Source organism: Lissotriton vulgaris, chromosome 1_2 (genome assembly GCF_964263255.1).
Source record: "Lissotriton vulgaris chromosome 1_2, aLisVul1.2, whole genome shotgun sequence".
NCBI lineage: Eukaryota > Metazoa > Chordata > Amphibia > Caudata > Salamandridae > Lissotriton > Lissotriton vulgaris.
Genome location: NC_141686.1, coordinates 200,031,602 through 200,058,023, shown reverse-complemented (window position 1 = coordinate 200,058,023; position 26,422 = coordinate 200,031,602). Strand labels below are relative to the sequence as shown.

At 43.7% G+C, this 26,422-nt stretch overlaps 1 protein-coding gene across 1 annotated transcript in view; it reads right to left on the bottom strand.

Moving 5' to 3' along the window:
- Positions 1-26,422, bottom strand: part of LOC147734923 (membrane-spanning 4-domains subfamily A member 15-like) — an 81,356-nt gene that overhangs the window by 13,565 nt on the left and 41,369 nt on the right. Inside the window, exons 4-5 of the mRNA XM_086953105.1 lie at positions 22,670-22,726; positions 21,147-21,281 (exon numbers count right to left, since the gene is read on the bottom strand). Of these exons, the coding sequence (XP_086809231.1) occupies positions 21,147-21,281; positions 22,670-22,726 (192 nt within the window). The remainder of the gene's footprint in view (positions 1-21,146; positions 21,282-22,669; positions 22,727-26,422) is intronic.

Here is a 26,422-nt window from a genome sequence, read left to right as displayed (position 1 = left end):
ACTGTTTGCTGCATAGAGGGAAAAGGAGTCATTTCTATTTAAAAAACGAGTGATTTCCATTATAATTCTATCGTGTGAAAGTCTGAACTTCAGTAACAAGTGATGAGGCATCTTACGTTTTTCCAACTGCCAACTGCCTTTCACACGGAGAGCTCCTTCCTCGGTGAAGCCATCCTGCTTATGATGACGTTTGAGAATCTTTGCAGGAGTGCGTGTCACGTCATGACGATCTTTGCCAGCCATCTTCATTTTCGTTTCCGTGGTAACAGGAAACAATGCTACGCCACCCATCTTGCGGAGCGCATTTCTCTGACACTCTCCCAGCGCTGGTATTTCACACGTCGCAATTCTCTAGCGCGCTTCTCCTTGTTGCGTGTCAGCACGCGACGCCAAGCCATGAGGTATACTTTCCCATTTCATTGCAAGCTTGCTCTGAGACGGTGAGTTAAATTGGAGAGAACGACTTTACATTGCCGGTTTCAGTTACTTCGTGCACAGTGATTTCTTTGTACATGGATCTCTTCGGCCTTGAGAAGTCACAGGGAGGTGCAGACGTGGCAAATCCTTCCTTCATTTACAATGGAACAATAATATCAGAGAAATAGTTATTCTATGACTCCGCTAGAATGTATGTTCTTCGTGCTGTTTGATTAGTTGTGGGATGCCTTAGTTATGGTCTTACTGCCATCTGCTGGATTAAATCGGTACTTTACTTGTCATTCCTTCATGGAGCTCATATTTATACATGGGGGCTCATTTTCTGATACAGTTATATCACTAAGAATGCAATGTTTTATTATCCATACAGCAATTCATTTTGAGCTGCTTTTCTGTTAATAAGGTTGCAGTGATGTTCAAATAATTTATACAGCTATTTATGTAGGTGTTTTATTTAAAGTAATTCTTACAGCAATCTAGTAGGTCTGCTGTTCTGCATTTTTTTATTGTTGCAAGGTGTTTTTACAGCTATTCTTATAAGTCTGTGTTACTTCCTATGCTAATTCAGTAATTCAAATAGTCCGTATTACGTTCGATGCTTCATACAGTAATTCAGCTGTGTGTGTTACTTTCAATGCTTTTTACACTAATTCATATAAGTCTGTTATATGTTTATGCTTCATACAGCAATTCAAGTATGCCTATGTTTCCTTCAATGCTTTGTACAGTTATTCAAGCCGGTATTACTTTCAATGCTTGGTACAGCAATTCTGTATTACTTTCAATGCTTGATACAGCAGTTAGTCTGTATTACCTTTATGATGTAATTAATTGTTGTTATTTACATGGTACGAATTTAGTGGTGCAAATTTACCTTCATGATTGATGCTTCTTGTGACTGCTGGTACTGTAAGTTTAAGGTTATTTTTTTCGTAGGGTTGTTCAGAGCTGGTCTCTATACATATTCAGTGTGGGTGTGCGCGCGCCCTTTCTACTGTTTTTACCCTACGTAATCTTTGTACCTTTCTTCTATTGTGCCTTCTTTGCAGTTATTCTATACATACATTGGTGTTATTGCATTTTTACAATTTCAATGTTCCCAAGGGAAGGGGATGCGTTTAGCTATATTTGCTTAGGATGTGCTTAGCTATATTTGCTTAGATTGTGTTTAGCTATATTTGCTTAGGTTGTGTTTAGCTATATTTGCTTAGTCTATTTTATTCTAGTCTTATTTTGTAAATACATATATATTGCTAGTTTTATCTTTTGCTTCCTCTCGTATTGCTATGTATTATATTATTGTGTTTAATTTCCGTTGAAGAAAAGGGGATATGTTGTGCCTTATGTTATCTCCTTGCTTGCTGCTCAGCCAGTATGTATGTGATGTCTGTGTGGAATGTTGAATGTTGGATGACAGAGTGAATAGAATGTTAGTGTGCTTGGTGTGGATGTGGAATGACAGTTGATGAGAGAGGGCTGAGCAGTGACCATCCTGCTCCTGGTGGGGTTTTCCTCCTGTACATCTTACTTCAAATAAAGAGCTTCAAGCAACTACTTGACCATTCATCATTTCATTCACTACATTTTGCATGCCTTTTTACAGCCGCTCTGGTTACGGCTGGAAGAATTAGCCCCCCCACCCCTTGAAATTTGACTTTAATTGCCCGCCTGTCTCAGAGAAACCACACTAAGCGTGTTGTTACGTTGCTAATCTCCTCAGTATCCAAATTGTGACATACTTATATACGTTTACACGTTTTATTTCCGAATTTGTCATAGTAGTGTGAGAATGGTTACCTGTGCTATTAATATTTTTTTACACTCTGTAGCATTGGGGAGAGGAGTTGCTTAATGCAGTCCGTGAGCACGGGTCAGACCAACACCAGGCCCCCTGCCTGACTAACGAGGGGGTGAGCACCGAGGGAAGAGGCGGCATGTACAAGTTTCTTTCGTGCGTTTTTAAATGTGCCAGAATTGATTAATGAGGCCAGTGAGCACGGGCTAGAGCAACACCAGGCCCAGTTATACGTGCGATTGCTCTATTCAACCCCGCCTTACCCGCCTTGTTATGGCTGCTCTCTCTGCTGTTTCCATTGTTGTAGGCCCGTGAGCAAGGACCACAGTGAATATTAGATGCTGGAAAATTGCACAGAAGCATGCTTTCACTGTAACAATTGGTATGGTGACGTCCATCCCCCAGCACGAACATACAGAGTAAAAACACAATTATACTCGTGGCTAGTGAGCAGTTTTCATACATGTGTCTTTAACGGTTTTAAATAGAATGGGAATCAATTGCCTTTGTGATTCCTCATTCCATACCAGGCTATATTAGTAGTGCAAGAGATGAGGAAAATGCAGCCATTTCCCACGTACTGCGGGCCTTAATGTTGTCGATTGAACCCACAGTCACTGCTGTGCAGTTTTCAGAATCCCCGCCTGCCCATTGTATTCAAACAAGAAAAGAGACAGATCACCTTCTACATGTGAGCATGCCGGCGCTAGGCGTGGGCAGCTGCCCAGGGCCCCCGCGCCTGCTGGCAGCCTTGGGGCCTCGCGCCTTTAAGGACTCCAGAGTTCCGAGGCCCAGGGGTCCCCCTAAGAGATTAAAGTTCTTCTTTTTTTATCACTCTCCCCTGCAGTCCTGTCCCTGTGGGCCTAATGGCTACATCTTCATGTCGATGACCGTGATTAGAAAGTTAATTGAAGTGCCTTTGCCTGGGAAGTGCGCCCTGCCCCTGTATGAATGAAAGGCAGAATGTCCTGCTGGGCGCAGAGCAAAAGAATGTAAATGTAAATGTAATGGGCATTTATAGAGCGCTGCTACCACTCCAAGGAGTATCTTGGCGCTTACACAACCCAGGTGGAAGAGTTGGATAGGGAAAGAAGTCCAGGTTTCTTAAACACAGCCACTACACTAGGGTTCTACACAGAGTGTCAGACATGGAGAAAATCCAAGTTTTCAATGCCTTCCTAAAAGGGGCTTCTTGGGAGAAAGACCGCAAGGAAAGGGGGAGTTTGTTCCAGGCCTTGGTTCCTAGTACAAAGATGGATTTGCCACCCTTTGTAGCCAGTTTAAAGCGGGGAATGGTAAGTAAGTTCTGGCTAGCGGATCTTAAGCAGCGTGCTGGGTAGTATCTTTTGAACCCCCTTCGTAAATAGGTCGGGCCACGTTGATGGAAGGCCCTAAAAGTGATCAAGAGAAGTTTAAACAGAATTCTCTTTCCTATTGGCAGCCAGTGTAAAGTATTTAGAGCTGCAGAGGCAGATGATCTACGGGGCAGACGCAGTACGAGGCGGGCAGCCGCATTTTGGATCATCTGCAATTTGTGGAGCACGATTTTGTTTGCTCCAGCATAAAGTCCATTGCAGTAATCCAGCCTAGAATTTATTAAGGCCACTGCGACTGTTTTCCTCGCCGAAAGAGGAAGGAGGTCAAAAAATTTCCTAATGGCGGCGCATCACAATGGAAACTCCTCACCTAGGACAAGTGGAAAGGGAGCAGGGAGTGAATAACAGGGGTACGATAAACAGAATAAAGGGGGGGGGGGGTGGAGCAGATAGGTGGTATGGCAACGAGACAAGAGGTGCATGCAGAGGAGCAGTATCAGCATGCAAAAGTGGATGGAGCAGAGTTTAAAGTCTGCTGAGTTACAAGAGTCTTAGACCTGGTATTAAATTAATATGGACATTGAAAAGGGGCCTTAACTTTTCCTGCAAAAAAATTAATCTAGTGTCTGCAAAACAAATGAAAGTTCAGAAAAGCAGGTGATGAGACGGGCCGCTCTCCATTTTTGCAGTCACCATCAGAGAGAAAACACAAATCTTAACTCTGCAGAAGCACAACTCTCTGCTGCCTTTAATGCAACTTCAACAACACTCGTTATAGTTCTTTCACAGTCTCATCATGTCAGAACTGGAGCGTTTTCGATATTATATACAAGGAAGCCATAGATGTTGCTTATTTATCGTATGCAACTGATAATCACTGACAAAGCCAATAGTACCGGCATGTTATAGGTGTCTTTTTACTTGTTGTAATATTTATCTGGAGGTAATGACAGAAGCAGCAAAATACCAGTCGGGCGGCGCACTATGCTAAGTACAGATTTATATAGCTTACATGTTTTTAAGCCACTCCCTTAACTACATTAGCCATGCCCCTGTGAAAGACCCCCCTAGTTTTTTCATACCACTTAAAGCCCTGCTGTCAGGTCAGTATGTTGGCCGTTTTTTTGGATAGTTGTTGACCTGCTTTATGGTCAGGTGAGCCAGTTTTTACTGTTGATTTTCATGATATTAAAGATTTTATTGCCTGCAGAAAACTAAAGTCTATGCAGTCTTCCATACCTTACAAAAAACGTATACAACAGGACTTTACAAGTTTAAAACTGCCCTAGTTTGCAAACATGAGACACTTTTCTAGCTAACTAACTCACTTTTGGGGGCCCCTTTTATTTTGGTACTGGGGCCTATTTTCTTTCCCAGTCTGATGCTGCATGTTAGGCAGGGCCACTGGAATAATGCGATTGTGCAGCGATTTCTGCACAATTATGCATTTGACGCATTTGCCACATATTCCATCATCTGCTGCATAATCTACAGATTTTAACAACAAAATTGCTTTCTATCTCGAACAGTTCAAAAGTTACTAAAAACGCAGCAACACGTCTTGCACATGTGGGAAGGCCCTTTGAAAAGCTGGAATAGTCAACTTCCTATTTCTCACGGCTAAGTTTGGGTGTTAAATTGGTACTAATGGGGTGCAACCGGTTCCCAAACAGTGTTACCAAGTTTAAAAATGGCAAAAAAATGAAGTAATATTATTTCAAAATGTGCCGCATTATGCCGCATAATTTGCATTTTCAGGACGCATAATTTACTCACCCTGCCACATAATTCCAGTGGTCCTGCTGTTGGGGTAAAACAATGCAGTGATTTTGTTCCTGTTTATATTTCACATGCTTTAATTAATCTTGCTTTCCTCAAGAATGCTAGCTATATTCAGCTAGGGTGTTTCTGTATTTCATTTCACAGCATATTACTCTTGGATGATGCACCCTTTGTACTGTCGCCTCCAGGTGTTTATAACAGGCTACAGTTGAGCACTTCGGAGTTGAGGCTGAAAGCAGTACAACTTTCACATTATGCCTGTGTGGGTCAAAAAGGTGTTCAGATTACATGATCATTCAAAATATGGCCTCTCTGCAGAGCACAAAGAGCAATGGTCCTGCATTCCAGTTGTGATTATATGCAAATGTGTTTGAAAGAGCTACTTATTGGTTAACGCAACAAGGTGAAAGGAAAATAATTTATTGTAGTTGCTCATTTAGCTTGAACGGCTAACAACCATTGAACCCAGTCGAGGGTGTGCAGTTTGGTTTCATTTTAATTATAAAAAAAAGCTTTCTTTAGCCGGCCAGATCCAATTCCGCGTGGTCTCTGCTTAGGGGCCTCACATGTTCCTATTTTGCCCGGGGCCCCACATATCCTAGGACCAGCCCTGTGAGAAGCAGTATGTAATGGAGGCCGGTGTCACCATATGTTACTATGAAAACACCATCAGGACTTTGTGTTCCCGGTACATAAAACCATTACATAGGTAAATTCGACTTACACGGCTAGATTACAAGCACCATTTGTTTGCATGCGGCTGCACCTAATTCATTCACAGGTCTTTAAAAAGACCAGTTACTTAATGAGGCTTTGTTGCTCTTGCACCCCTTCGTAGAGCCCCTGCAAAGGGCATTAAAGCACAACCATTGAAGTTGTTTAATGTTTGTATTTTACAACATTAAGTTCCAGCAGCTGTCTTTCGCATTTGGGTCCAGACGTTATAATGCACTTTGAATCTCACAGTTTTATAGTTTTCTAGCAAGTTTTACTTGGAGCACATCATAGTAAATACTGGAATATGCAGTGCACAACCTTTAGAAGAAAGAGCAATTTAAGTGATACATCTAATTCATAAACAGCCATTTCCCACTGTGATTCGCTTTGATGTAAGATGGTCTAACCTTTTGAACGATAGAAAGCATATTTGCAAAGCACCACCTGAACATAAAATATACTAAGAGATCTTTAGCAAAAAAACTTTATTTAAATGCTGGTCTGTCTTTCTCCGCAATCCACTCTAAAAAAACTAGCTTCATATATTTGCACTCGTCGAAAACAACATATTTGTGAGACATATTGCGCAAATTATACTCAGGGTATTTAGCTTCTTTGTAATGCCTCTGTTGGCATTTAAGTGCATCAGAACAGTTTACTAATTAATTCTCAAAATTTTCGTGCATGGATCTGAATCTGCTTTTATGAAAATGTTCAGCATGCGGATTATACGAGAAATGACCCCAGTAAACTAGGCTAGAAAATGTGATTGCTGAAATAGAAAAACCAGTTATGGCATGGAAAGCTACGTCAGTGGCCAGAGTTGGCCAATTGTGTACTGGCTGTTTTGGCGTTGCCAGTCTCAAGTGCCAATGTCGAGAGGGCCTTTTCACAAGTAAAAGTGTACATGGGAAGGAAAGAGAGAGCGCGAATGACCAAAGAATCACTGAAGAAATATTGTATGGTCTACTACAATAAATGTGACTTGTAAAAACTTATTTGGAGGTCATATACACTGTACGTACATTGTTTATATATACCATGCATCAATGAAGAAAGCAAGCAATAATAAGCAATAATAAAAACAAGTGTTCCATAAACACCGGTAAAACACCGTTTCAGTTGTTTTTTATGGCGCGAAATTGAGTAATCTCTGAAAAGCACTGTTTTTTTGAGGTATTGAAATCACTGGAAAACACTGAAAAAACACCACCAGAATTTATCAAAAATAGAAACTGAAAACAGGAAAGCCTAATTATGAGTAAGGAAATAGGAATGTTCGTGTTGTGTAAATGCAACAACAAATCAACAAAATCAATACAGTAATGAAACCAGAGCAATATATACCATACGTCTATGCAATGGGCCGTCAGAGATACAAATTATATGACTGCACTGTTGAGCCGTTTCTTGGGAGAGACCAGGATTTAGCACCTTCAGGAAACCGCCTCTCCGTAGTGTACTAAAACGAAGTACACTATGTAGAGAGTGTGAGAAATCCCCAAAAGGTAGCTAGAGGTATAAGTAGGTAAAACAAACTCTCTTTTTGTGGAAATGTGGGCGAGCAGTTAGGCTTACCAGAGGGTAGTGTTAAGCATTTGTTGTACTCACACAGGCAATAAAGGAGAGACACACTCGAGAATAAATCTGAGACCAATTTGCAAACGAAAAACACTTATTTATATATATTTTTTGAGACACCAAATCAGTATGATTCAATCAGAGCTTTTCGTAAATGTAATAGAAAACAGTTTCAAAAGTACATGCAGGTTCCTTGTCAGTGTTTAATGCAGGTGGGTAAAGGCAGACTACACGGCAGTCTGGCGCCGACGCAAAGTAAGTTAGTATTGCGCGCAATAGGAGAAATCAGGTGACAGGCAGGACAGTTTATCAAGGAACGGACGGTCGGCGGTAAAGCACACTGGCTTTTGTAAGTGCTGTGCCAAGGGCCCTGGAAGCAGATTCTGGGGAAAGATATCTGGCACTGGGGACCTGCTTAGCAGGGTCCCAGTGTACTTACAGTTCGAAATTACATCAGACTTCAGGCAAAAAGTGGGGGGCTAACCGTGTTACAGTACCCATGTTTTCTCTGTAATGAACTTACATATATAGCCCTTTTCCTCCCATGATAGCAGGTAAGAGCAGGATGGTGCAGGGTGATGTAGCCCCATCTAGGAGTGTGGTACCTAGCTTACCCAGGAGTAGCCCCAATTAATCTGCTGCCTAAAGCCGAACTAATACATCAGAAGCTCTACCCTCTCTAAGTACAATTTCCGGGTCGCCATCCTCCGCAGAGCAGCATCAGGTTCTTTTGAGAAGTCTTAAGATTTTTCTCAGCAGCTTTCTCTTTTCATACTTGCCTGCCAAACCTCTCACTTCAGCTAAAGCTTAACTCAGCACCTGCACACCTGAAGCTCATGCACAACTCCCTTGAAGTAAAAGTCTCACACAAAGGCTCTCTTGCTGAGTCACCACAGGCACTTCAACAATGTCAGAAGGCGAGTTACCTCGTTTGCTCAAACCCTCGGGATTATAACGAAAGTGATAGGTCATAAAATACACGTGGCATGAATCCGAGGTTATCGAGGTGCTGGCACATTCCACAAGAGGCACTGTTCTGGCTTCCCAAAAACAGATGGGTTTCCAGGCCCTTTAAAACCTATTTATGCATCCTTCATTCTACATTTGCACTCCTACCCCTTGTAATGTTTCTCCCACAGTTTTCCTTCTTAACTTGAAAGCAAAAAGCCAAAATTATCTTATGATTTCAGCCAGCAACTCCAATAGGCCTGGTCTGCCTCAAGTAGGATATTATAAATGATAGTGAGAGCTCAAGATCACACATGGCTCACCAGAAGAACCAAGTGAAGTCTTCGAATCACTGGACTAACCTCTTCATGATGCCTCTTGCCATCCTGCAGAGTTCTGTATATTTTAGCAACTGTCCAACAAACCTCCTTAAAGTCACCCTAAAATGGAACTGCAGGAGTCAAATCCAGATACGGTGACAGCATGAGCAGTGGTGGCCCCGTTGCAAAAATTGGCTTGTAGTGGGCTGGACCCACGGGGTTCAAGGAGGGCTTCTTTAGCAGAGTGGTTATCCAGGACTACTTCAGACATTCCGTCACACGTCCCACCGATACCGAACAGTTTACAATCTTCAAAACAATAGGAGCCATTGCTGAAACTTTCTCCTTAAGAAGAGAAAAGGGTCTCCTAGATACAGAGCGTGTTTTATTTCTTGAAGAATACCCTGAACCTTGGCTGAGATAACCCTGGCTAGACAAAAGGCACAAATGGCCTGGTGAAAAGAACATGGCGCAGGGAGGAGTGCTAAGGAATCTTCTCTCTCCATTTGTCATAGGATGGGCCCAACTCTGGCTTCCACAATACAGTCTTCCATCGTCAAGGAGACATTTGCTTCAAAGAAGTCTATGTTGCCCTGCGTGAATGCGGACGCCTGAAGATCCTCAGATGACTCCATCAAGACCATCAACCAATCACATACACACCTTGCCTGACACAGGCCTCCTATAGGCTCCCTCCACTTGTTCCAGGTGTTCCATCACATGTGGCACCAGTGTATTCTATAACTCTTGCCACCACCTCGCAAGGGTCAGAAGTACAGTAGGAAGCAGGCAAGCCGACAAATACAGCTAGAAGCGACAAAATACACTCTGTAATGGAGAATTACGGGCTAACTTGACTTCACCTGGGAATACTTGCTGCCCAGGAATACATGTTCCCTGGAGACAGATACAAGTACAAAAAAAACTCATTAATAACTGGGAAAACACACTGACATACTCCTACTGAGTCCTCAGGACTATGGGCTTAAATGTATTTTGGAAGCTGGTATAAGCATGCATTTTTTATTTATTGGATTTCCTTAAATCTCAAAATGGTCGGGCCCCTTGCAGACAAGGTGTCAGCTCACCCTAATCATTGTTTCACTTAATACAAAATGCTTTATATCTTCCACACACAAACAGTAACACAGTTTACACCTCGATTGCTCTGAAACAGGTGGCATTTGGCCCTCTCAAATCCAAAATCAACCTACCTGCTGCATCAAGAACTGCTTTCAAAGGAACCAAGACTATTTTGAAACGTGTCAAAACAACACTCCCATAGTCTAGAAGATATAAAATCCAGAGCTGGAACCACTGAGTAGGAATCTGATTCAGGAGTGAGGTACGATTTTATTTCCTCAGCTACATGAAAACGAAATAGTGTAGATTTCATTAAAAGGGCCACTAGTTAGTCCATGAGAGGCTCAAAAAGCCCAAGGATTAATCTGGAAGAAATGGTGTTAATGCCACGGAAAAGATTTAGGGAAATAAGAAGCAAGAAGTACAAAAATAAATGATGCTGCTACATTTCTGGTCAAAGGGCAAGAACGAGATGAGGTCTTGATGTGACAATAGCCTGGGTTCAGGAGGAAGGTCAAGGATCGACAGGACGATAGAAGAGGCTGACAAGGCAGGCCACACTCCAGTCAAGGGGAAGTTAAGGGAAATGTCAAGGAAAACAACATAAACAGATAAACAGGAGCCTGAGTTCTGGCCAAGAGGAAGCACGAGGCCAGGTCATGGGCATCAGGTTTCAGCCACAGTAGACGGTCTCCAAAGACACCATCCTGTCAGGAGTGGGAAGGGGGCTGCAGATGACTTTTGGAAGATGTTTAAGACTGATGGAATAGCACTAGTCAAGACGAAAACATTCCAGGGCTATAAAAAAGGGTTCGGCCGGCTGGCAGCCAGAGCTTTGCTCAGGCATTTGGCAAGAGGTCTCGTTCCTCGTGACAAAGCATGCTGAACACAGGGCTCTCACTGTGCACATGGACAGAATCTGAGAAGCCTGGAATGAGTATTTCTCTATTCAGAGCCCACAATGCTGGAGTATACACTACCCTAACAAAAACACTCACATGCTCAGGGCAGTGGTATGTAAAAGACTGACTGATGCCGAAAGGAAAAGTGGCAAAATCCTAGCTTCTAGTGCAACTACCAGCTGTAAGGGAGCACCATTTATGAGATGACTGAAAAGATTCGTAGGCAGGGAACCTTTACTTTCAAGAGGAGAAAATAATGTCACTTTTTCAGATACCAGTGTTCCTGCCCCTCTCCCAACACCATCTTCTCTGGTGGACTGCAACATCTGTGGGTCCAAGGGGTGTCCACTCTCTGGTGCCCTGGAGGGTCGCACCCATGAAAGAGGGGGGTTCTTGGAGTCAGAAAGGCTGGGGCAGCTGGTGTCTGCAAAAGGCTGCAGCCTGCATGCTGTGGAATGGAGACAGTCTGTGCCTGCTTTTAATGGACCCTGACTGGCTACCACATTCTCATGGTAGGGCACAGTGAGGATGGAAGGGCAGGGCAGCTGGTGTCCACCATTGCCACAGCTTCTTCGTCCCCACCATCTCCAGTTCCAGCACTCCGGTATTCCTTGCACGGAGTGTGTGCATGGGATTCACAATCAACAGAAGGCCCTGCCCTTATCTGCTGGGGTATGCAAAAGGAACAACTGATGGCCGGAATGCTGGAAAATGCAAACATTCATCCCCAGTCACAAGGATCTGGGTTTAATGCATCATTCTTTTGCTCACCACACCAGCCCAGTTTGGACCCAGCCATATGCAAATCAGTCTAGACCCTGTTCCTTGTGGGAACAATCCAGCCCAAACTGCCGAGCCAGGTCCTCCCTGCACCGGAAACAAGCATCCTGGGACCGGTTTCAGGGTATCACCCTTCATCAGCCAGGCTTGCTTGAACCAAGTGGTGTAGTGAGCACGGGACCCACGTCTGGGCATACCCTGCCCACTTAGGGCAACATATGCAAAAGAAATAATTGATGGACGGAATGCTGGACAATACAAACATTCACCTAATGAGCATAAGATAGTCAAGACCCTCACGGGCCAGTGTGATGGCTGACGCTAGGCGTCCCCTAGTCCTTTGTCTCAGGCTGGTCTAAGGGCCCAACCACTAGATGTGCATCTCTTCAGCACCACATTTACTGGCTGCATTAAATACTGCCTTTACGTGGAAGTCCCGGGACTTGAGGCCTTCATAATTTAGGCCTGGATCCAGATCTGTTTGTGCCCCCAATTTAAGGCCTGTTAAAGGAAAAGGTCAAGGTAAGACCCAATGCATTCCATTTGTTAGGTTTCATGAGGACACTACACATTGGGGGAAGGTACTCTGTGGTACCCACTTAGCAGAGCAGCCCTTTATCACTCGATAATCCTAGCAGTCATAGAGTGCTATGACCAGTAGCGTTGGCACTTCCGAAGGGATCTATCAAAAAGAGAAGCTATGGTACTGATTTGTTCGTCTGTATGCCCCACATGCTACCCATGCACTGCAGTCTAGAAACCGGTCTTGTGCCTGGAGTGGACAGGCTCTGAATGAAAATGAAGTTACTCAACTTCGATCAACCTGTGAGGCCAAGACAAGTCCTCTCTCTACACCCTACGCATGTTGTCATTATGTGTAGATCTGCTGCCTATCTACAAGAGACTCCAAACTCTCCTTTCTACTCACTTCAGGGCACACATAATTTCTGCTCATAGTGGCCAAGCTATCCACCTTTGAAAGTATCCCAGCTCCTTAAGTCGCTGTGAAGGCGCTACCATTCGAACTGTGGAGTACTGGGAAGGGGGTGGTTCAGGGGGACTAAAGTCACTAAGGTCGCTTTTGCTATTTCTAGCCTTGTGCATCCAACTCACAGCCATTACAGAAGCCTACCTAGCAGTCTAGAAGTCTCTTGCAGCACCATTCTTGCAGCAAACTCTTCAGGCTTCGTTTGCTGTGATATTAGTCTGAGGCCACTCACTATGCTGCCTGTGATGCTATGGCGGGCCAAAGCCCTCCTGCTATGCCGACCAGCATCTTCAGATCCACTGGAAACCACGTCGTTGATTTTTCACCTGTGTGCACCACAAGGCCTAATTTGGTGGCCATCTAAGCACTCCTTAGGGAAACCTGTTGAGGATATACGTAGCTGAGACTACACTGCCCCCATGCAGATGTCTAGTGTGATGCCTAAACCGTTTTATGCAGGTATAGGCAATACACCTTAATTTATTTGTGCTATTTGTTCTAGATTGCTCGCTGTTGGTAAATACTGTTTATGCAATTACATAATGGTCAGGGCCGTGTAATTTGTGTTTTTTGTAGTTTTTTTTTTTTTTTAATTTGTTTTTTATTGTTGCATCATAGTATATGGGTACAGTGTAAATCATCTGCTGACGTGGCGTCAACATTCGGCCACGATCAGCTGGGCGCGCAACGTTTTCTTATTTTATACAACTGGTGCAAGTAGGCAGTATCTCCAATAAACAGTACAGATCGAGCAAATATGTCTGCAGGCTGGGAGACAGTGAACGCGCATTGCCAGGGGGACAGAGAATAATAGCCGGCATGTAAGTTCCCGCCTCAAGGGCGCAGGATCGGGGTCTGTACAGTTCGTATAGTGGTGCTACCAGAGAACGGGGGGGGGCAAAACTGTGGGAGGGAAGCATATGGGCGCTAGCAGGGTCCAGGTAGGGGGATACTGGTGGCAAGTGTCGGGGGGGGGGGCACTGGGCTTTCTAGTGTGCACTCCAAGGGGGGGAGAGGGACGGACATGGGGTGGATACATCCCGTGTACGTGAGTGACGGGATGGGCGGTATGACAGATGAGAATGAGAATTGACCAGGATGCGTGGGGTACCTGGGTGTTTTTTGTAGTTATGCTGAGCGAAACTGATGAATGCTTTTCGCGTCAATTTTGATCCACATAATCATGTGATGTTTGTTTTTTTCTCATCCGGTTGTACTGGGTGTGGGAGAAGCAAAAGTGATTTATTCGGCCAGCAGTTCCCGCTAGAAAAACCCCAAAATGTTGTACTAGTCGCTACCACTAAATCTAGCCCTGGTACACTGCCCCTGGTTCAGCTTCTGAGGGCCTTTTCTTTTGAGCATCAGGGAGATACTGGACTATTGCCTCCTCCTTCCACTGATCTCTACTGTACCGAGAGAGGAGAGGTACTGAACCAGCAATGCGCCATAACCCCTCTACCTGCCTACTGTAGTGTAGTTCCTATATTCCCAATAGGCTCTGCGCATTGGAATAATATATCGTATAGAATTGACATAGGACTTATGTCGACTAGGTCTCTATTGAATATACTAAACTTAATAGTGAGTGCCAGCTAGCTCAGAGGTCACTAGAAACTTTCTTGAATAAACAAGAAGGGATTCGTTTCTGACAACCGCATAAACATGACTGTTTCCCCAAGATAGAACGTATCTTCAGAATTGTGGAAACAATAGATAGATATATTTCACTTAGTCAATTGTGCATGCTTCGTTTCACCAGAGTTTGCAGAGAAATAGAGAGACGGGTATTTTCAATAAGAAGTTTTTATTGAACAGTCTTCTTTCTCATGCAGAGGAAATTAACTGCTACAATGGTAATACTGGCTTCAAAGTATAATGCGTACAGCAAGAAGAGTATAATAAAATAATACCGTAAAAGCATGGTATGGTTTCTAAGCCATAGAATACATACATAAATAAAGACTAAAAGTACTCAACTGGTGCTTCTAAAATATGCCTACCCCAATGTACCTAACCTAGGTCTAGTACGAGGGAAGAAGTAAGTAGGGTGTAGCATAGGTTTAGTATTCTTTGCCAAGAATCTATCCAAGATTTCTCTTAGGGTCTAATCAACTCCGTACCTTGGTTTAGAACGAAGGAGGTCTGGTATCTCTCTCACGGGACTCGATTTCCCATCACCCCGCAAGGGGAGCTTGGAAACACGGGAGCTGGATTTCTCGGCAGTAGAAAAGACAGCGTCTCTCTCAGTGCGTATGCTGGAGGGTCGGCTTCCTTCGGCACTTGCTGTAGGGAGCTGCGTCGGGCAAGTAGATAGTCGAACTGCTCCAAACCACTGGGTGTTTGCTATGGCAAGTGTGGGCATATTTATACCTTGAGGGTGCCGAGTTTGACGTAAAGTTGGACATAATAACGTCATCAAAGACTCGCAGTTCTTTGAAAACTTCATGAGTTCTTGGACAAATCAATATTCAAGCAAGGGGAAGTACATGACTGCTGAAGGCAAGTTTTCCAAGAAATCGTTGAGGCTTTTCGGAACTATTGGAAGTAGCCATGCCGTATTTGGACTGCATGGGCTATGTCTAAATATGGTTATAATTTCTATGCCTATATAAGGGCAAGGTGATTTATACCTATATAAGGTCATGAATCAGGAAAATTACCCTAGGGTCCTAAAATGCTATACAAGACTACATCCATGTATTCCACAGCTGAGCCAAAGCATTTTATCTGGTGGTAGAGTGCGCCCTTTTCCCTGCACTCCTCTGCTCGCTGTAGGTACCACAAGCGATGCAGGCGCTAATGGCCCCATATGCATAGCAGAACCTGTGGAGATGGTTTAAAATCTGTTCAACTCTTGCAGTGACAATCCTAGATTTGACGGGGTCTTTCGTGTAATTGTTTTTTTAACGTGGTTGGGAAATGTGTAGTGCACTCTGCATTGAAGACTTTCCCGGTTACGTAGCCCCCCTACTCCCACTCCTCATGTATTAGATCTTGCGATGCTATGCTGCTCTGAATATGACAACATCACACATGGATGTGTCATCTGGTGGGGATCATTTTACCGGATACGGCTCCAGAGTAGGGTGATCCCGAAAGTTCACTCTGTAATCCTACGAGGCATCATCTTGGTGATCAGTAATGCCTGGGTAACCATAAAGTTGCAGTGGTTCAGGACTTATGCTTAGAACAAAACCACTATGTAGGTAGTGAGCAGGAGGTATGTCTTGAGGTGGTACATGTGGTGTAGCCTCCTCGATTACTGGTGCAAGGTTGTCTATTTCCACATTTTCTTTGAGATGGTGTATGACCTAATCTCTTCGGAAATTGCCTCCTCAAATATTATTCTATGCTTTTTATGCAGTGGTTGGAAGGGGGCGAGATGGTCTTGCTACAGTGTGCACTCTTATTAGATCAATGTATATGATGCACTGTCTGTGGTCAGGTAGAGCTTCCTCCTCGGTGCCAGGCATCTAGCTCGGCTTCAGTGTGAACTTCAGCACCAATAACATCTCTGGGCCTTTCAGCTTTAAAGCTTAATGTCCCGGCATCGAGTCTCCCAGGACTCAAAATGTGTTTTTGGAGCTGAACTGCCTGTTCATTGGGGGTCGGAGCAGGCGGTCGGGCCTTCTTCAAACGTGGCTCTCCCACTGAGAACAAGTCATAGCACAGTTGGAGGCCGTTTCTTGGCGTGAAGTCGGAGGCACCTTTGGAGGCCAATCCTGAGGAAAGATCCTCTTGTGTCATTTTTAGGCTCAGGACGCGGTGCTCAGAACTCTCTGCCTGCCCCGGAAGCTTGAGGTGACTTCGGTGTTCTTATAACAGGTGCATCAGGTTTGATGTGTCCTTCATTGGACACATCAACTATCTGTTGTCGCAGACTCTCCTGAATAACAATTCTTGCACCACTCAAGATAATGCCTTTTTGATATTACAGATAGTTCATTTTTGACATTTTTAAACTTCTGGTATTCACTGTCAGGGTCACGGTCGAGGGTGCTGGTTCCAATATTGAAGTGTCATAAAGTCTTTTAGTTTTAACATATCACTATCTTGACTTGTGGCAGTGACAATTTGTTCCAATGAAATGGCAACTGGTGTGCTGGATTTCACAATTAAATGTATGTAGTCTTATGCCATCTTTGAAGGGTTACCAGGGAACTTTAGAGGCACTCTTGAGAAGTAGTCAGCAAGGTTTTGATCTTTCACCGGAGTGTGCACGATTGTGTAGTTTTACTCTTGTAATTGTAGACCACAACTTTCAATGCAAGGAGGCACCTTGGCATTGCCAAATATGGTCAACATTGCTTGATGATCCTTCAAAAGCGTAAAAGGCCTTCCATATAAGCAGGGCTCCGCTGTGGCTGGACGCGTGGGCCGTATGGACGACTGGGAGGCCCCTCCGGGCCGTGTCCCGTCGACGTCGTATAGACTCCGGAACCGAAGTCGATGAACGCAGCCGGCGCCGAAGACGAATCCGCCGGCGAAGAACCGACATGAGTGCCTTCCACCTCTGTGGGACCCGAAGGCGCACCAGGGAGAGGGGGTGACCCAAAGAAAGAGTGGAGGGCTTTCGAATAAGCCTCCATTTGGGCCATGTCGCTCCAACTACTGGAAATGGAGGGTATGGAGGAGAAGACTGCTGGGCGCCAGTGCCTGGCAAAGATCGAGAGCAATGGGCCCCAGCATCATGTTCACGGGAGGCTGACCTCCGCAACTTATTTTTGTGCTTACCCGTCTCCGAACGACGTCCGCGGGAACGACCTCGGGAGCGGGCCCGAGAGGGAGAACGACGGCAGCCAGCAATTTCATATGACGCTTCCTTCAGGACTTAGGTTTCATTTGTTTACAGGCTTCACACTCTTCGGAGTCGTGGTGCACTCCCAGGCACCACATACATGTGGGTCCATGACAGACATCTGGCGCACACAGGTCTCACACGCTTTAAAGCCCGAAGGCATAGCACAATGTTCCGTGTCGCCGAAGGCGTCGAGAAGGGCTAAAAAACAGGCCAAAAAAGTGCTGGCTTTCACGTCCATGGACGACGTCAGGGCGGAGCCGTGCAGCGCGATCTCGGCGCGCAGAGATGCTGCTGCGGAAAGTTTTCCGGATCCAGTCTGACGCCTGGGGATATTCTAAGTTAAGGAATCTGCGGCTAGATGTCTCCATCAGATTAAGCCCATTCAGTTTAGGACAAACGTCTACTTGTATATGCTGCAATATGTCGACAAGCATTTGGGTGTCCTCTATGGTGTGCAAGGATAGCACCTATCTTGACTCAGCTAGCACCAACAACAACCTCTCTATAAGGCTCTGGATCAAAGTATGTCATTTCAGTAGAGTTCTCAATAGCTTGTTTGATTTTCTTGAAGCTTTGCTCGCTTCTATGTGACCAATTAAATAAAACATTCTTTTTCGTCAGGTCTCTTAACAGAGCACTTACGGTGGCAAAGTATCTAGAACTGTAGCTGGCATGCAGTGGGATGAATGCAACATGGAAACATCTTGTGGGGGACTAGCAGTTGACAACGCATGCACTTTTGCTAGATCGGGTGACATATCCCTTTCAGAAAAGATATGGCAAAGAATTTTAGCTTTGTGTTATGGAACTCACATTTCTCAGTATTCCAAATAAACCTGCTTCAACAAGTCAACACACATGTATGAGAGCCTTATCGTGCTCCTTCTGTGTAGCTCCGACTACCAATATGTCATCACTATAATTGAAAGCATTATTGACAGACTGCATGATACGTTGAATAACATCTTGAAAAAGCTCTGCACACCGAAACGTAGTATTTTATATCGAAACAGACCAATGTGTGTAGACAAGGTTGTAATGTACCTGAAATTCTCCTCAAGTTTCAACTGATAATATCATTTATTCAAATCAAGGCAAGAGAAGACCTTCGCACCATTCAATTGTGTTATCATGTCGGCAATGTGCGGACTTGGATGTCATTCTCTTTCAATTGCCTTGTTTGTTTGATGATTGTCAACACAAATGCATACAGCTTCTTCAATGTCCTTTTTGGGTACTACCACTATGGGAGAAACCCATGGCGTTGGGCCAGCGGAACGATCAATGATATAATTTTACAGTAATAACAAAAGTTCTTTTTCAACAGCTTCCTGTAAATGAAGTGCAATCTGTATGTATCTTTAAGCAACAGGCAGACATCCTCGTGACGTCGTTGCTAACCCATGAAACAACGTAGGGAACTAACTTACTATTTCATGATTAGCCTTCATGTTATAGCTCACTGATATCAGTCCCATATCAACAGCTATGCTGAAGCTCAGTAAATAGGCACTTGATGCCATACCTTTAAGTATGTGAATGGGTGCTTGTACTTTTGCTTTCTTGTGCTTCATCATTGCTACAATTGAACCTTGATTTTTAATGGCGTTGACGCAGCCCCGGTTTACACTTTCGATTTCGTAAGTCGGGGCAATGGAGATAGTTCATTGTATTTCTCCTCAGACCTAATCTCTATTGATGCACCACTGTCGATATTAAAAGGTATTGAGCAACAGTTTACTTTTAGTGTATTCTTCGGACGATGTTTGAATGACTTTCGCGCTTCTTCATGTCGACTTTTCTTCACATGCGGTCAGTCCAACATGTGCATGTGACATTGCACAAACATCTTCTTCATTTGAACTTGATATTGATACTGAAGAACTTTTTGATGATTTAGATGATGATCAACTTCATTTTGTGCCGATTTCTGCAACTGGTGTTGTTCCTTGTCCTTGTGGGCATGTGTCGAACGTCGATTCTGGAACATTTGGGCAGCTGATTTGTCTTTGCACTGTGAAGCACACATTTTTCCTTCGCTCGTGACCCGTTACAAAATGGTTCTCCTTCCCACAGCCTTTGGCTGGACATTTACCATAGTGTGTAACTGAAAATCTGCACCTTAAGCACAACTACTTTTTCCATGGAGATATCACTTTGTGTCCTTCTGCCTTGTGCTTTTTCTTACCTTTCATGTTTATGACTGACGCACTCTGGGCACCTCCGTCCTTCATGTCAGCAGCTTGTCGATCAGCATGCTCCTCAGCTCTGGCAGCCATGAGAACTTGCTCCAGATTACGAGTTTCTCTCAGCATTCGCCATCTGAATGAATCTGACAGGCATCCGTCAATAATGTATAGCTTTCTCATCATTAAATTGATTGAACTTACAGTGTTTGATGAGCTTATTCAGTCTCCTAACGGATTTGTTGGTGGTTTCACCAACTTTTTGTCATCCTTGATTGAAAACGTGCCTTTCATAATCTATATTTGGCATTGGATTGAACTTGACATTCAGGGCTGCTTTGATTTGATGTTACGCAATTTTGTCAGCTTGCAGCATTTTCTTTATGACGTCTTGTACGTCTTCACCATCTAGTCTTAAGGTATTTAATGATCTTTTTATCAGTTTCTTCTAGCGCATCAACAAAATCATCAAACGCCTCTATCTAAGCAGTCCATTTATCACCAACATTCTGCTTTTTGGCTGTATTGGATGGTGATGGTGGTTTTTAGGAAGGCGGTGGCATTATATCCATTTGCGGAACTTACTGATGTGGCAAGTAGGGTTATTTCCAACGCTACTTGGCGATCTTGTTCATGATAGAACATCTCTAAGGCTTTGGAACGAGCTGCCCTCTGGATCACCTTTGATAATTATGGGAAACGTGTCTTCTTTCTGGGTCCCTATTGGAGCCCTTCACTTTCCTGGAGCCCTGGAGCTTTGGTGGTGTGCCACTTCATGGATGTATGGCTCCGTAAGCACAACCTGGGTACTGCATCGCGGGCCTTCACCCAATGCTGTGATGTGATGACTCTTTATTCATCTGCATGTAACCGCAAACTCAACATTCTAAACCTGCATTCACTTCACTACGTTCTAACACTTCCGTCACAGTTCTATGGAATCCATCAGGAGCCAAAAGGGTGCTGTCATTGCCAACTTACACAACACTACACTGTTGATGCTATGTGACTCCCTCGGTGTGCAGTAATACGCATGTTGGCTGGAGGCAACTGACGGTTCCTTATTCCACAGGTATTAACAGTCATAATCACAGAGGCTTGAATACAGTGCAACTGTATTGCTATTGTTACCTGTCATTTATATAGCACACAATATGAGTGCAGTTAAGAAAGTAATGATTCAGAGGCTTCCATTGCAGACCAAACTCTGGTTTGTTTTTGTGGAAGTGAGCAGTCAGCAGAGCGAAAGAGTGTGCCTCTCTTAGGTAAGTGTCAACCTTAGTGAGTTGTGGGTTTTATAGGTAAGGTTAAGGGTACTTGGTCTTCTATTCAGTTTCCTGGTAGATTTATTTGTGTTGAGTGCTACTGGAAGCATATGGTCTTGGGTTACCTAATACGCAGTGAGTTGAACATTTGGATACAGCCAAGGAGAGTGGAAGTGCTGTTGCTTTGAGTGTTTTGAGATGCACATACAGAAGACAGTTAGAGCTGTGCAAGTCAGATACTCACATAAGAATTTTTCATGTATCCTGAACCAGCTTCATCTTCCAAGTTGAATATCGTAGATATCTCAACAGTATGGATAATCAAGGCCACCACAGCCACAACGAGTCCTAGAAGGTTGGAAGTAACGCTTGCTTTTACCTGAAACAAAGTTAATCAGAATATGATTCATCAAGGTAGTATTAGTGATTCAAAACTCAAAAGGCTAGAGATTACTGATGGGAAATCTTATCTTTCCTAGAGACTCTTCCAGGTTGGACTTTGCAACATGTTTCCTTCATCCACTTTGGACAGGCAGTGTAAGTGTGCAATAGTCAACAGATATGTGCAAAAATTACATTTGGCCTGCCAGCCAGTGAAACTACAATATTTTCACAGATCAATGAGAGCAGAAACAGTTTTGTTTTTTGCACAGGTTGATGGGTGAAAATTAGGCCTGCATGAATTTTTTTCTTATGCTGGAGTAATTGGTGTAATTTCGGTAATTTTGCTCTGAAAGTATGTGAAATTACTGAGATTACACAATAACTCCCATAATTCCAAGGGAAAATTTTAACTTGAGATGTTCAGGCAATTTTTAATGCAAGTAGCATTTCAGGTAGATTTTTTTTTTCAGCCAAGCGGACCATCAGGAGAATTTGTTAGCGTAAAAGTACAAATCTGAACTTCAGAGTTTTGAACGTGAGTTGCAGTTGCTTTAACATGAGCAATCAACAAACTTTTCAGGTATATATTTTATCCAAAAGGACTATTTGGGTCATCTTAAAGCACAAAACTACATACCCACATGCAAGTTTCAGTGTTTGGAATGCAAGCAACTGGAAATCAACTCAAAGTTACTTTTCAAGCAGAATTTTTACCCGAACGAATCGTTTGGGCACTTTTTCCAGTGTGAGATGCATCTTGTGTAATTAAACGTAATTTTGCCAATTTTCCAGTAATTTTGGATAATTATGCTAATCAAAATTGTTACGCCCACTCCTAGTGCAAATGGCGTTCGTGCACTGCGGTAAAAACAATATTGGGCTGCAGCGGTGCAAAGTTGAGCTAATGTGGTCCCCGATATGTTGGCATGCTCAATCAGTTGCCATAAAATAAATTAAGTCAGGACTACCAGTACCAGAATGCACAGGCAAAAGCTGGCAAGAAGCTAGGACCTAAGTACCAAAACAACTCATACTGAGACTCAGAATCAAGGAAATTAATTCCCATAATTCATCTTGCATCTCCCTTTACCCCCATTTTCACTACAGATTTGAGGTGGTGCGCTTAAAACTGTTTGCCTCCGCAATTATTAGTCTTTGTGTTTTCTATTATTTTATTTGTTCAGTCTCTAAAGAGGGCCTGCAAGTAAAATAGGTAACAGAGCAAGTCAGCACACGATTTCAAGAACAACAATGCAACATAGCGTTTCACTGGAAATTAGCACAAACCAAAGAAAAGTAGTACTGCAGTTTACACAATCCAACTTAAAGCACTATGAAGACAGCAAAGGGATAGACTGAATATCACAAGAAGAAGGCATTTACCAGCCAGGAGATATCCTTGGTCTCCACAGCCACCGTTATGCTGCCTGAAACGAGGAACTAGAAACGAAAACAGAAAGAAAAGTGTGAGAGAGAAAACAATACTTGACACTTGGATTTCTGTGTAGCACTTGTTAATATCTGAATGTCAGGCTATGGCAGAAAGAGCTCTTGATGCGAGTTTGAACTGAGCTCTCACACTGCCTAAACATTTGGACGCAGAAGTCCTAAAACCTATTTCCCTATGGGTATCCTTGGATAACACTGGATAGCTTGGTTTGAGCAGGGTAGGGTTGCCACCTGTATATTTTCTGGCCTGCATTTTTAAGTCTAGACAGTAAAAGCAATTTAGAAAAGGTGATCCCCTATTTTTCCCCATCTAAAAACAAACCAAAAACAGAAAACGCATAAAGAAATCAGTTAAAAGGTATTTCAGAACGAATATTGGAGTAGTTACAATGTTTTGAAAGAATGCTGTCAACCTTACACAAGATCTCTTTCACCTACCAGACGTGGGCTTTATCAGAACATCAAAGCATAAACAAATGGCTAGTGTTTATTTTTTAGGTCTCGCTTACTAGGAAGCGCATGCGCTTTCCGTCGCATGAGGTTTTGTCAGCTTACAGTGAGCTTGGAGGTTGTAATTGCTTACCATTGGTTGGCCTCATTGTTTATCCTATTTGTTTGCTTCTTATCCATTAGCTTGTGTGAGCCATACTTCCTCTTCATGCGTTTGCCCCTTTTGTGGAGAATAGACCCATTCACTGCTCACCTTTCAGGCGCTACTTTTTTTTCTTTTTGTTTAAGTACACCACAAGACAACATGTTTTCGAGCTGTCCCCTTTATGGACTTCCACCCACCGGTGTGCTTGTGTTTTTCTCTGCCCGTGTACTCCTCCCCCGGACATTGCTTTCTCACCCAGGTGTTCCCCCTCCTCCAAAATGTGCCGTCTTTCATCCATTTGCTTTGCTTTCCACAGCTCCATGTTACTCTCTCCGTTTCCTTCCTTCCCCACGCCCTCAATGTTGCTCTCCACCACACTCGCGACCCTGAGTTGCTTCTGCCTCCCCCTCCTGGGTTTCCCCATCCCACCCACTGTTATTCCAACCCTCCCCTCCATGTTGCTTCTCCCCACCCCCTAGCAGTACTTTTTTTTCCTTTTGGTTACTAATCCAACAAAGGTAGGTAAACAAAAAGAAAAAAAAACCTGCTGTATCATTTTGTAGGCACACCCATGCTTGGTATGTACACCTCTCTTTTTTTATCCATGCTGTGTAACAACAAGAATGCCATACTACATGGCTAAAACTGCTGGCAGAGCCAATAGGTCCAAAAGACGAGGCCTATTGGCTTTTCCAATGCTTGTATAGTGCCATGATGCTCCTTGGAGTGACAGCTGTGCTCTACAAGTGTCCAGTTACAGTACATTACATTACATTGTTTTTAAAAAGCTGGCAACCCTAGCAGATTTGTTAGCCACACAAGGCCGGTGTGATGGGGAGATCATGCCCCCAACCCAAAGGGTCACATTGAGTTCCCTTAAAGAATGGCATGAATGTGAAGCAGCAGAGAACCCCCTAATAGTTCTCGAAGGGTCATCGAGAGTCGGCTGAGGCCACATATCCACGGTATCTGAGCGGTCAGTCTCCAAAGATCAGAAAGATCTGAACCCTCCCACGGCCGGCCCTACCTCCAGGATGTGAGAAGTTCGCCTCAGGGTTTGCTTTCAATGATGATAGACACTGATTTTAGAACCCAATCCACATGGTGTTAGACAGAACTGGAAGTGGAGTTTTAGGTTATTGAGGTGGGCAAGGCGTCTGCTGACAACAGGCCTAAGACAAACCAACAGACACACAGAACTGGGGATCCTAAGCACATTAATTATCAATATTTTGGTAGTTCTATAAAGCTCAAGGCGACACCTCTATCTGGTACTTGTCAGAACCTAGGCTTGTTTTAGCACAGCCTCAATCAAAAGGCACTTTAAATAACTCAATTTTCAGCAATTTAATTCTGAGAAGATCATAGTATTCATCTCCCAAATATCAGGTTTAAGGCGCTTCTGAGACCCTCCCTCCATAACTATTATTATTATTATTATTACATTTCTTATATAGCGCCAGAATCGACCCCCGAAGGGGTATCTCCGCGCTTGCCTTGGGAACCCGTCCTGGTTTTTCCCTGTGAGATAGCCCCTACAGGGCATCCCCAAGGTGAAAGCCAGGCATCCCGCCGCGGGGAGGCCGTTGTGGAGATTAAGCAAGCTTAATGCCCAGAGTTGCAGAGTGTGAACCCATGATTAGGTCAGGCACCGAAGCGAGAATTATCGAGTCCGTGGACATATGAGCTCAACACCCTGCCGCGTCGGGAATCGAACCCTGGTCCCGGGTCTGACCTCTGCTTCAGGGTCTGCCTGCTCTAACCAGTGAGCCACACTTCTCCACTATGGTACCTCAAAGTTCATTGGGTGATCTACTACTTGATCTTTGACGTCACTAGAATCCTTTAGGATGCTATTACTGCTGCTTACACATGGTCGGGTGTTTTCTGCCTGGCTAACTGGGTCTGCAGTCTTAGAGGCCTGTTGGTGTTTTTAGGGGAGCCAGTATAGGCTCTATAATAGACAATATTGCAGAAGTCTGGGGCTGGCATCAGCAATACTCTTTTTCACATGATAGATTGTATCTATGGGAGTATGTAGTGCATGACTGGCAGCGGATGATAGGAACGCAGCAATATACTGGGGCACAGGAATAAGGTCAATTAGAACTAGAAAAAACCCAGAGCAACAGACATCACTTTCAGACAATCAATACACATATCTGAGAAGCAGAGATCTGCAGGAAGAATAGGATACTGAGGAAAAGGCTGTATGTTGCAGATGTCCAATCCTGCATATTGTTCTATTTAACATCTCAAAAGATCTAACACCTTGCTTTTCACCTGGTGGGCTCTACCCCAAGAAACCACCAAGATGCCTGATCCACATACTTGTCAGTATTTCCCTAAAGCGTGGTTGGCAGGAGGGGCGCTCAGGGCTACTCTGCAATAAAGTCATCAGAATAACAGCCCTTGCTAGGCTCAATATATACACCATGGTTAGAGGAAGTCTATCAGACTTAGGAAAACAACTTTTCAACTGTTCTGCATGGGGTGAGGTCTTCCAAATACCAGTGTAATGTTCATGAAATCCTCCATAGTAGGAATGTTAATTTTTAATGTGTGGTAACATTTTGATAACTAAAGATTGAGCTGCCAGCTCTGGTACAGTGGTCCCAAATAGTTTGCCAGCATTGTGGACATGATCTTCAACAAATACCATGAGTAGATAACATCATCTTGCGGGTCCATATAAGAAACCATTTGAGATATCCTGCTTGGTGTTAGAAACATATACCCCATGCCCCCTCATCACCCCAACAGCCTGTGCCTTTTTTGTTTTCATGTTAGCAAAACAACAACAAACTCTCCCCTAAAGATTCTGGATACTTCACATTAAACAAAAATGTCCAAACTACTAAAAGCTGAACCTCTGTCAGGCTCAGTTATGGAAGGGGGGAGAAAAAGATTGTGATAACCTTTTTTTCCTTAACAAGAACTGCATGAAATTACACACTGGCTGATAACTCACATGAAAATTGAACTCAAGGCATACCATGCATTCAAATATCATATGAGATACTGGCAAGAGGTTAGATTGAGGGGAATTTCACTGTCCTAGCAAGACATTTTCTGCTAGAACCAGTGTCCTG